At 38.0% G+C, this 13,092-nt stretch overlaps 1 protein-coding gene across 4 annotated transcripts in view; it reads right to left on the minus strand.

The window, feature by feature from the left end:
- FRY (FRY microtubule binding protein) overlaps window positions 1–13,092 on the minus strand; it is a 474,614-nt gene that overhangs the window by 134,754 nt on the left and 326,768 nt on the right. For all 4 annotated transcript variants that reach the window (XM_055132608.1, XM_055133183.1, XM_004604538.2 and 1 more), the window contains 5 exons: window positions 10,149–10,252; window positions 9,188–9,296; window positions 7,592–7,678; window positions 4,638–4,809; window positions 1,832–1,964 (listed from right to left, as the gene is read on the minus strand). In XM_055132608.1, the coding sequence (XP_054988583.1) occupies window positions 1,832–1,964; window positions 4,638–4,809; window positions 7,592–7,678; window positions 9,188–9,296; window positions 10,149–10,252 (605 nt within the window). The remainder of the gene's footprint in view (window positions 1–1,831; window positions 1,965–4,637; window positions 4,810–7,591; window positions 7,679–9,187; window positions 9,297–10,148; window positions 10,253–13,092) is intronic.

Consider the following 13,092-nt stretch of genomic DNA (forward strand, 5'->3'; position numbering starts at 1 on the left):
AGAATCACCGTGAGGGTACAGTTACAGATTTATATACTTCTGTGCTCACACTTCCCTCATACAAAGTTTGGGAACCCATCCCTTCACCAGTGCCCATTCTCCACCACCCGTAAACCCAGTGTCCCTCCCACCCTCCCCAATCCCATCTCCCCCCCACCCCACCCTGCCACTGTGGCAAGGCATTCCCTTCTGCTTTCTCTCTCTAATTAGCTGTTGTGGTTTGCAACAAAGGTGTTGAGCAAGTGCTTCCAAAAATAAGCTATTCATAATCTCAACAAAATATTGAAATGTATATAGTTATACACTTTGTGTGATTTTTCGAATTATGCTGATGGAACTAAGGTGGATAAAGAATCTTTTTTTCTTTTTATTTCCATGAGATTATGAAGGTTCAAAGGTAATTGATGCCTTTTATACTGTTATAAACTCTGAAGGAAAATACTAATTTTTTGGTATATTATTTCAATTTTCAGCTTAATTTCAGCCAATTGTTTGATTCGTTATTTTTTTTCTCTTTGGGTCACACCCAGTGATGCACAGGGATTACACCAGGTTTTGCACTCAGGAATTACTCCTGGCGGTGCTCAGGGGACCATATGGGATGCTGGGAATCGAACCAGGGTCGGCCGCATGCCTGCTGTGCTATCACTCTAGTCCCCGACTGTTTGATTCTTAACCATGTATCTTATCAGTAATCTTTGCAGAAAAAATGAACTGCCCATCAAATCTTTCATGTCGTAAGTGACAAAATATAGCAGCATGTTGAAATTTTGATGATTTAGGCTTCTGAGAATAAATACAGAATTGGCACAGAATTAATGCGACCACAGGAAAAGAATACACAATCCTGTGGTGCAACGTAGCAGAGAAGTAATTCATTGCTGGAAAGCAGTTGTTGTAGGAATACAACAAAAAGAATCTATCCTCTTTAGAATGTTTATTTATTTATTTTTGTATTGTTTCTGGGGCCACATTTGCGATGCTCACAGGTCACTTCTGGCTCTGCACTCAGGAATTACTCCTGACAGTGCTTAAGGGAACAATATGGGATGCCGGGGATTGAACCTGGATTGGCTGGGTGCTAGACAAAAGCTCTAGCCGTTGTAGTTAGAATCTAAATAGGACAGTCAGAAAGCAATTTTGCTCCTCTCCATCACTTTTTAGAATGATTTTGCAAGTTTGTTAAGAATGAACACAAGGCTGTTGAAGTGAAAAATGAAACACATATATGCTGACTTTTAAAGTACTCTGCTTTGGTGGAAAGCTGGAAGATTATTTTCTTTCCCTTTCCATAGCTCTTTTGCATGAGAGATATGAGGAATCTTGGCAGGAAGTTGTTGTCCAGTGACTTTCAAACCACGGAAAGAAAGTCTTCGAATGACATCCTCAATAGCTATCCACAGCTGGAGTCTAGTGATCTCTTCTAATAGTTCACTTGCAACACAGTCAGTTGTTTAAAGGGCAAACCTAGCTAGTTCACCAGATGTTTTAAACAGCTGGGATTATTTTCCTACATGTCAGAAAACAGATGATCCAGCGTAGCCTGAAGTGTAAGGCAAATTCTAAGCTATTAGAGCAAGTCAAGATTAGAAATTAATTGGTGTATTAATTTCTAACTACTAACTACTGTAGTCCCTGTTCCATAGATTTCATAGGAAGCACAAAACTCCCCAAGTGACAGACTTCCATTTTAGTGGAAGATGATAAAATTAATTGCTATTGATGTAGCATAAACCATGTAAGGCAAGCACCCTACTCACTGGACTATCTCTCCAGCCCCAGTTCCTCATTGAAAACTCTTCATTGAAAACTTAGTCTTCATTGTACTCACGTGATCATATCTTCTGGTTCTTTATTTAACATCTGGACATTAGTTAGCATCATACACCTTCCGACTTCTTTATCAAGGTGTCTTAAAATGTTGTCCACTGCTTTTCGTACTTGAGAGTAATATAATGACATGCCTGGAAAAATATGTGTGATGGTCAAATCACTGAATGAATTTATTTATTTTTTTCCTATTTTTTATCATTACATTTTATTTTATTTTAAAATTTATTTAGTTAAAAAATTTTTTATTAGTGAATCACCATGGGGTACAATTGTAAACTTACAAACATTCGTGTTTGCATCTCAGTCATACACTGATCGTTTATCCTGAATGAATTTATTATAGAGTGAAATTCCATTTTATTAATCCTCTATGACATGTTATTGCTAAAAACTTTCTGTGGGTCAATGACTTCTTTGAGTATACTCTAGTTGAATCGCTGATAGTGCTCTTAGCAGAGTGCCCTGTACTTGTCAATCCCTAACTTGTAGTATTCTTAGCAGAGTATCCTGTTCTTGTTGGCTGCTCACCAAATGATCACTGAAACTCACTAAGCGAATTCTCAAAATCCTCAAGCAAATATTTTCCAGAGCACCAATATAAAAAGGGAACTAGAATGTTTTACTCTAGCTTTCTAATGTTTCTGGTTAATATAAGAAAATCCTCTATCATTAGTGACTAAAGGATAATTTTCATTCTGCGTTAAGGTTTTAATAATTACGTTGTTTTCTATGTGTGAATATTTTTAGCAAAATTAAATGAGTTCATATTATAAATTTTATTACTTTGTTTTTTCCCAAATGCATCAGTTCTCAAGGGCTACTCCTGGCTCTGTGCTCAGGTGATGCTCCTCGTGGTATTCAGGGGATCACAGGAAATAACAAAAATGATGGTAAAGAAAAAGTATTATGTATAATTTTTACTGCTATCATTAAATGAAATTTTCACTATAGTTAAGGACAAAGATCTATAGCATATGGATTTCATATACATAAACCTTAAAGTAAAAGAAGCTGCTTTACATTTAACATTCAAACTTTTTTGGGGGGAGGTGGAGATTGGTTTGGGCCACACCCAGCAATGCTGAGGGCTTACTTCTGGCTCTGTGCTCGGGAACACTCCTGGAGGGAGCTTGGGGGGTCATATGTGGTGCTGGAGATCAAATCTGGGTTGGATGCTTGCAAAGCAAGCACTCTGCCAGCTAGACTACTGCACCAGCCCCTCAACACTTAAACTTTAATGAAACATTTATTAATGAGCATTTCTCATTCACTAATTCTTTTTACACTCATTTGAACATTGTATAATTCCTACAGGCTAAACTAATAATATAACCTGGTGTATGCAGAATATTGAATGTTTAAAATACAGATTGAGCTAATTCTACTGGGGAAAAAAGACTTAAACTATGAAAATTAGTCAATCTATGTATATGATGATGCTTTATTATTAGATATTTAGATATTATCTAATGTTTTAGGCCTCATAGCGAACTGTCCCTTTTCTTCCCCACAGAGAAGCTAACAGTGCTCTTATAAACACCTCTAGTGCCCCTGAGTTATCTTTAACTTTCCCTTTGTGCTTTACAATTCCCCAAGTCAGGCTTGGTTACTTAGATGGCTTTGGACTTTGGATCTGAAGTGAAATACTTGCTTTTATATTTTCCCTATAACTTTTCATATTTTACTATAGAAAAATGTTCTTTGCTTAAACACAGAAAGACCAGTAATGCTATGTTTCTAATATTTGGGAATTGATTGACTCTGAAATATATCTACTACTCATCATCCATCATAATTACTTCACTCAGGCTTTGACTGCTATAGTTTCTAACACCCCCCAAAAGGAGGTCTTCACTGTGGGACTTGGATGGACCAGGGGCAAGTGGCAAAGCTGCCCTGGCATTGAAATGGGACAGTCTACAAGGCATAAAAGCATGGTCTTGATGTAAGCCATTATCACGTAAGAGACAGGACCATCATGGGTTAGGAAGAGCTAGCCTGGCCTGAGGATCTAGTCTGGGATTTATGGTAGAAGCATATCTTAGCAGGATACTCTGCTAAGAATACTAAGATCAGCCTTGCTCTCAGAGCACAAAAAACTTAAGTTTTGGAATCTATATCTCTTACTGTGCTTAACCAAACAACTACAAGTATTAAAAAGAAGTAAGCTAAATTGTTGAATATGTACATTAAAGGGAAAGAGAGAGCAATATAGAAGTCCCTAGGAGACAGAGCATCTTCTCCTTGAGTTAACCCCCCCCCCAAGAGAATTGCCTTCATGGAAATGTTTTAGCCCTGTAAAAGATCAATGACACTTAAGTGCAGTCCTATCTATATTCCGAACTCCTTCAGATGTTCTGTGAGTGTGCTAACAGCTCTGCATTAAACAGGCTACTCTGACCATTAGCCTGTGGTCCCGTCTCTTGGTTCTTCTGCTGGGGAGGCCTGGAGAAGCAGCTCTCAGCCACAGAACGTACACGCTGAGCGCCCACATTCTGAACTCGCCCTTTATAAACAGGATTTTCTACAGAAGTACATAGATATCTTAGAAATTTACTGTGGATTATAGATAATCAATATTAGAAATATGAAAAGACCATGGATAAAAATCTAACATTTAAATGGCAAAATGTTTCCCAGGAAGTTTCAAAAAGCTTAAAGGGCACTAAAACAAGAGCACAGCATGAATCAATCAAAACAATTAATGTTGGAATGTCTCCTCAGCTACTTTTATAAAACTGTATCTCACGAAGGGCCATTGGAAAGGCTTTAAGGTCCAGTTGTCACATGGCTTTGATACCCACCTATCATTTTGGCTTCCTCTTCAGTTAGCGTTTTACTCAGATATGTTTTCTTCACTCTCAGTGTGTTTCCTGAAGGGAGGACCGCTCCTGTCACGGGCATGGGAGGCTCTCCGTCCTTTTGCTGCAGGCTGTCTGCGATTACCAAGAATGCACGCAAACCAATGTTCATCCTCTGGAAGAGACAAAATATTCATGCTAAAAACACTCAATTCCTGTAGTGTCATCAAACCGTCAGTCTGTTAGCAACGTTAGGCTTGGATTCACCTCAAGATTAGTCTGGGAGAGTAATTTTAAATGCAAACCAATTTAGAAAGAACCTGTATCACTGTATCACTGTCATCCTGTTGCTCATCGATTTGCTCGAGTGGGCAACAGTAATGTCTCTATTGTGAGACTTGTTATTACTGTTTCTGGCATATCGAATACGCCACGGGTAGCTTGCCAGGCTCTGCCGTGCAGGCGAGATACTCTTGGTAGCTTGCTGGGCTCTCCGAAAGGGGCAGAGAAATCGAACCCAGGTCAGCATCGTGTAAGGCAAATGCCCTACCCCGCTGTGCTATCGCTCCAGCCTTATGGAAATAAAACAAAGTTTCTGTCCCTGTCACTGCCTCCCAGAAGATAACTGAGAAGACTCATGAAACATGACAGGTACACTGAAGATGGTCATACATCACAGTCTGTTTGGAGATTTTTGCATGCACCTCAAAAAGGTAGGCAGTTATCCTCTGACAGCTGCCAAGTAAGGTAAGCTGAGGTAAGGAGAAGGCTCTATGTCTTCCAGAAGGAGAAAGAAGCCACATGTGTTAGTTCACAGAGCTCAGATGAGAACAAATAGAAAGAAATTCTTGATGTGGCCCACAAGAACAAATTCACCTGCTCTAAATCGCACTGACTTTATTCACAAGGTGAATTCACAAGTGCGAAAATCAACTTAAAAAAATCTCAATGCCATAGAACCCTGTACTGGTAATATGAAAAAAAATGCTATTTTGGGTCAGATTACTCTTCCCCAAGTTCAGATAAGGTACAATATTAGCTCTGAAAGAGATGTCTGTGAGATAGTTGCTTTGGAAGCACTACTCTTAAAGATAAACATTTGGGCTTCCTGAAACAGCCACGTGAAAACATTTACATTCCTATTTTCAAGACACTGAAGTAATAAGTTCTAAAGTACGTATACCAGAAAGTAATAAGTGCCAGTACTAACAGTGATAATTTAGTTACAATTTATTGAATTTCCAGAATGTATCCAGTACAACTAGTTAATTCTCATTTTTTAAAAAGCAAACAAGGAAGGTATGTCAAATACTCTATTTTTTAAGTAAGAAAACTGAGGTCATAGTAAGTATTAGGTGGGAATTTACACATCATGTCAGGTATATCCAAGTCACCGATTGCTGGTACACAATCACATTCTGTAACACAAAGTTAAACTGACTCATTTATTTTAAAGCTTTTTATTAAGGCTTAAAGGAGAAAATAATATTTCAATTAGGATTTGGTGAAAATTTCTCTAGGTATTGGGATTTATAAACAAGTCAGTGTGGACCTACAAACTGGATATCAAAGCCCGTTAGTTTCCTCATTAATTTTAGTTGTGTTTTGTAAAATAGTTTTTAGATTTATGTATTTTTCTCAAGAGACAACAAATGTTTTGGTGGCTTAGGCCAGGAGATGAAGTACCAAAAATCACAAATCACCAAACAAAAAAAAACCTAACCCAAAATGGTCACCTCCTTTTCTTAATATATTATTCAGCTTTTGAGCCATTCTTGTCATTTCTCTTAGTTTCCTGCACTCTAGATAATGCTAAAGTCACAAGTCAGCTGGGATAATTTTGTTTATTCGGGTTTCTAGATAATGTCAGAGTCAGAAGTAAGTTGGTGCACATATTTTCAATTTAGTTTTGAAAGTAAATTATTATATTTTACATAATCCAATGTCAAATTTATCTCTTAAAGTGACCTGGTCATAAGAAATTATTGAAGTTTTCCAAGTTTAAATCTGTTTCTTTTCTGTAAAATGAAGACAATGCCTAGTGACAGTACAGAGTTAAGGAAATGATTTTTAAAAACTGTCTGAAAACCAGACCATAGAGATAGTGTAGCGGGTAAGGCACTTGCCTTGCATGCACCTGATCATAATTAAATCCCCGACCTATATGGTCCCCTGAGCTCCATCAGGAGTGGTCCCTGAGCACTCAGTCATGAGTAAACCTGAGTACCACTTAGGCTGTGGTTCCCCAGCCTCAAAGAAGTTTAAAATGAATATAAGTTTAAAATGAACTTTGCATAAGTTCTACCACTCTGCATTGTACATAATACCTGTTATGGACTCACTTCCATGATCAGCCTGATAGATAATGGGATGCAGCTCTAGAAAAATATATTTATTACTCACTGTCACTGTATCACTGTCATCCTGTTGCTCATCGATTTGCTTGAGCGGGCACCAGTAACGTCTCCGTCGTGAGACTTCTTGTTACTGCTTTTGGCATATCAAATACTTATTTAATTACTCTCACTAGATTTTCCTATTTTATTACTATAAGCTTTTTTCTGTTTCAGTTTTTCTGTTTCATCACTTTCTGATACTCAATTTGTTAATATGGTAACATTAAAATAGTTGTAAGTCCTTTTCGACTGTTTTTTCTAAAATTGAACACCCCCAACGTTAGGGAAAGATTATGTTTTGAATCTTGTTATGTAAAACAAGATTATGTTTTACAAGAACAGAGTATGATAGTACATCCATGTTACATGAGTCTAAGTCCATTCATCCAAATTTTCACTCTGGATATCCCATCATCTATTCTATTTAATCACACCACAAGGACGGAAACACAGAAAAGGCTTCCAGAGAACATGTTCTTCACCCCATCGCTCAAAGTTGCAAAGCAAAGGTCTGACTCTTAATACACTCACAGGTGGACAGACAAATAAGAGCAGTCATACCTCTGGGTTGAGACTGAAGGCCTTGGCTGGTTTTCCCACACAAAGAAAATCAAAAATAATTTCTTTCATTGCAAAATCTAAGCGCTCCTGTAGCGAAAACAAGAAAACAAGAGTGATCAAGTACAAGTTCACCATGAGATTTCTAGTTCAGTCACAGACACCAAAAAGGTGTCTGTTACAGGAAGTGCGGCTCTGCTTTGTTTCAGGGATCACAGGGAATCTGTGAAGGGAGATGGGACCACATGAAACTTTAGTGGCACTGTTCTGTTTTATTGTGGTATCCTGAGATGCCCTTATGAAATCACACACGTAACTAACCCCTACAGCATGGAATGATGGACCAAATATATAGAAGAAAAATCTACACAAGTGTGGTGCCTGGGCTATACATAGTCCAAACTCTATTTGTATAGCAGTTGCTAACTTCCTAGAACTCAGTCAAAAAAGTACTTCTCAAAATGCCACAGCAAAAGTACCAAATTCCTTCTGTTCTTTAACATTATGAATTCTTTGGTTCATATTATAACTGACAATTGTGCATGTGAAATGAATAATCAGTGAGGATAAATTAAATGTACTTAAACAGAAAATTTAAGCCAGATTTCAAGAGTTCAAGACAGTTGCTACTAAAATGTACAGACTGATTTTAAACTGCACAGAGCAAAATTATTCTGAGTACACAGTCATGAGTGCATACATCATCATAGTAACGACATGTAGAAAGTGACATTTATTCATTTACCAGCAAAACAAGTGATATTCTTTCTTTGAATGCTATTGTAGAGATGTCTCATTATACCAAGAATATTAACTGTACTTCAGTGGTATTTTCACATCACTTATTTCCCTTTATTCCTATCTCACTCAGGTATGGGAGGCAGGCAGGCTTTGTCATCCACAGAAGAGTAGTCTAGAAGAATGATGCTCTTGAAGGGTGTTGAGCTGAAGTCACATGAAGTCAAAGCTGGGATCAAAACATTTACTCCCATGGTGTTTTGAGAAGTAAAATCCTGGGGTGTTAACTTGGGCCTAAATAGCAAACTGACGCTATTTAATATGCTAGACCCAACTTTAAAGTAAATCAGTGCTTTTAAAGTGCTCTGGTCAGTTCCTGTCAAAAAAAGTGCTTGATAAATACTAAAATTCCCATTGAATTTCCCTGTTGGCCGGGTGACGGTTAAAACATTATTTGCCCTTCAAATTCAAGAATTTGTCATCCTTCAATTCCCTCACCTCCACCCCCAAAACATCAGACCCTTTGCTTCCTCTTGGCTTGCAGAAGCCAGCACAGGGAATCAGGAAAGAACTGGGATGACGAGTTCTGTGCTGAAGCTTTCACCATCAGACCTTAGATGAGTGACCTTAGATGAGTCACTGAAATGCCGTCTCCCAGTTCTTTTGTCAAATGCTGAAAACACTTGACACACTGTTTTGAAAAAGGAAAACGAAAGAGCTAAGCATGAACACACTTCAAAACCATTCCAAAACATATGTCTGTGTCAGATATTATTTTAGACTCTGTTAGTACTTAATAAGAAGGAGACTGGCACTGAAAGGCATTTAGAAGACTCTCACTGCCAGAAGCTTCTCCATTACCTGTGCAATGAACTGGATGATTTTCACAAAGATGTTCAGAGGCATATCCCTTGGCACCACACCACGGGACCCTTTGGGGAAAAGTGTTGTGATGATGGTTATAAGACGGCTGAAAGATAAGGGGGGTGGGGAAAGAAAACAAGCAAGATTGGCTGAGCTCCAGTTCTTTAAGGGAAAATGGCAGATGTCTCATCTAATCTAAGAATCAGAGAGAATTTAGAAAAAAGAAAACAAACGATTTCATCCCTTTTCCATTAGCATAATTGTTCTATGAAAAGTATTTATGGAAAGCTAAGGGCAGTTGGAAAATTATAGACGTTTCCTTTGTTAACGTGGTAACTGCAGCCTTGGGCACAGAATTTGGCAGTCCTGGTGGAGGCTGGTGTTTCTGTGATGGTTGCTGAACTAATGACGAAGCAAAGCCTAAAAACATTCTGATAATATTTTCAAAGTTCTCAGCTTCCAAACTCTTCTAATTTGATTAGTTCATGAAACAATAAAACGAAACACTCTCTTCACTAAGTGATATTATCTACACATGACTCAATGATGTGCTACCATTTGGGGAGGGTAAGAGGGTAAAATGGCCTTCAAAATAGTATCCAGACAACCGGGGGTCCTTCCTAATGATAGCTGCACTGGTGGTACAATGCAAGGGCCCAATGATGTAGTTCTGCTCAGGGCCTATGGTGCCAGGCCTAAGTATAATGCGGCCATCGAACCTGCTTGGCTGCAACATGGCAAGTATCTTTACTCCTATACTATCATTCTAGCTCTGGCAACCCTCCTCCTTGGGACAGGCTGACCTCGGGAATTATTCATGCTTAGGGGCGACTCCTAGTGGTATTTGGGGACTATGCAGTGCTGGGGTTGGAACCAAGGCCTCCAGCATGCAAAACCTGTGCTCGGCATTTTGAAGTAGCTCTTGGCCGCTAAGTAACCCGGCGCGCCAGCTCCTTACCTCTGCGTAGCTGTGTTGCTTTCACATTTAATTCGAATCATGTAAACCCAAAGTAATCTATACAGAGATTCCAGTGCAACTCGAGCCATCTTGGGGTCTTTATTCTACAATAGAAAAAAACAAGATGTTAGATTGAAGATTAAATCATGAGGTATGGCAATAATGCACCTCTAGGGGGCCAGAGCGATAGCACAGCGGGTAGGGCGTTCGCCTTGCATGCGGCCGACCCGGGTTGGATTCTTGGCATCCCATATGGTCCCCCAAGCACTGCCAGGAGTAATTCCTGAGTGCAAAGCCAGGAGTAACCCCTGAGCACCGCTGGGTGTGACCCCAAAAGAAAAAAAAATAATGCACCTCTAAATGCCTAGAAATGAAGAGTCCCAGTGGGTGGCAGCATGCCATGAGGGCAGGATGGGACAGTTCTAGAAGAGTCATGCTATTCTCTTCCTTGCCATAGTAAATACTTAAGAAATTGCCTTTGCCCTCCAGCCTTAGGTATCCCCTGGTACCAAGAAGAAATTAAATTCATTCTTAATACTATTGATTAAAACCCTTTATAGACTTATAAAGCAGATTTCCCAACTCCCACCTAATTAGCCCCACTTAAAATTAGTCCCATTTTTTGTTTTTTGCTTTATTAAAAATTTTTAAAAATTTTTTTTATTAATTTACCATGAGGTACAGTAACAAAATTCTCATGTTTGAACTTTGATCATATAGTCATCTAACACCCATCCCCTCCTTCACCAAAATCCCCAGATTCCCCCTCCCAGCCCCTGCCTTATTCCACATCTCCCCCTGCCTGTATGGCAGACAATTTGCAAAGTATTCTTTCTCTACTTTAGTTCCCTTCAATATTTCAAGACCAGTCATACCACCCCTCATAACTGCTGAAAATGCAATGTTAGACAATGTGTTTTGTATTGCTTGTTATGGATATAATATAATATTGTGCATCCATGAGAGCGGCTATGCACTCAAGGAATTCTAAGATTTTAATATTTTTAAGTTTTCTTTTACTTTATTTAAACACTGTGGTTTACAAAGTTGTTCATGATGATTTGTAACAGGCATTCAATATTCCAACACCAATCCCACTACCACTGTCACCTTCCCTCCACCACTGTCTCCATTTTCCCAACCACCCCTCATAGTAGGTCTACAATAATTTATTTCATATAGCTTATAACCATTAAATGATTAAATAATTAGCCTCACTTTTAATAAGAATAATGTATTCTAGGCAGTGTGCTAGAACCTTGATTATAGAGATGAAAGAGAATCATTATTTGGGCCAGGGCAATAGGACAGTGGGTAGGGCACTTGCTTTGCATGTGATTAACACAGTTTTAATCCCTGCCACCCCATATGGTCCTCAGAGCAGTACCAGGAGTAATTACTGAATGGAGACGAAGGAGTAACCCTGGAGCATTACTGTGTGTGGACCATTTTTCTAAGATGTTTGCATGCAATCTGTGGAGGATGGGAGACAATATTCAATGGTAAGAATGGAGAATGGAGACAGGAGCTAGGGAATGGAAAGAAGAGAAACAACATAAATTTAAGGGACGGCCAGGACAGATTTCTAGGGGAAAAGGAAAACTCATATAAATATTATGATCCATCCATCTGCTCCTTCATCCACTCGACGAAGACTTGAGTGATTTTCTTAGGCCAGACACTGTGTGTGGCACTAGGAATGCTGAGTAATGTTAAAAAAAGAATGGTCATGGTCCTGAGGAACAGTTTTTTGGCTGAGAAAAGTTCAGATGGAAGTTCAGATGGTGAAGCTGATGAAGAGGGATCCTGTTTTGGAACCTGGTAATAGTATCTGCTGGTGCAAAGGAACAGAAGCTGATGAGACTTGAGAGGTGACTACTATTCTAGCTGTTTTATTTTTTAGTGTAGGCATTTGCATACTGAGTTTTGGAGAATTCATAACTCCTTTAAGATGATCAAGGATAAAAGTTCACCTTAAAATATTAACTGAATAAAGATGAGTCACATAAATAAATTCTATAAGATATGGGGAGTAGTTCTTTAGATTTGAGAAAGATTTCTCATGTCTCTGCAGTTTTAATCTTTTAAAGTAATGGTTATTATAAAATTCTAAATTTCCTTATCTATTTTGACTTTTTCCTGGATTTTTTATTAGTTTGTCTATTATGTGTTAATACCATCTCATTTTAATTTTGGAGGCTTTATAATGTGCTTTAACATCAATATGTCTTAACTGTTCTCCTTCCATTAATCTTTATAACTACTTATGGAGCCTCAGAAAAATAATCCCAACTTGTTTTGAAGCACCAGAAATTTTTTACACCACAGATATTTTTTGCCTTAGTAAAATAATTATGATCTACTTTATAATTAGTAAATGTTTTGGTGATTTAAAGGGACTTAGGTCTAGTAAAACTGCATTTAAAGTATTCCATCATTTAAAAATTTCAGGAACTCAAATAATTCTTCATTCAATCATTATAAATCAGCAAATGCCTCTGACATCCTTGCATGATTGTTAAAAGTAGACATCTGTCTCAATGAATTTGAATCCTTCTTGCTCTTTAATTTTTAATTGGTAAAGCTTATAGGAATGTTGTGAAAATTAAACAAGTTAATACACATGTGATGTCAGGGGTTGTACCAGGATCAGATATGTGAAAAGTAAATGTCTTATCCACTGTATTATTTCTCTGGCCATTTCTTAATTTTTGAGGTTTATTTTTTTATTGTTTTTTTCTTAATCTGGACTTCATTGGCATATTACAATATTGATTAGGTTAAAATGTAAAGACATAAGAAATGTTGTCTCAGCTACTTTCATTTAGGTTAACAAATGTGAACATAGTTATTATGACCATAGTATAGACTGCACTTCAAAGAACTATTAATAAATGGGGATTCACACAAACAAAAAAAATTTTAAATCATGTTTACAAAGCAT

This window comes from Sorex araneus, chromosome 1, assembly GCF_027595985.1.
Source record: "Sorex araneus isolate mSorAra2 chromosome 1, mSorAra2.pri, whole genome shotgun sequence".
NCBI classification, from domain to species: domain Eukaryota; kingdom Metazoa; phylum Chordata; class Mammalia; order Eulipotyphla; family Soricidae; genus Sorex; species Sorex araneus.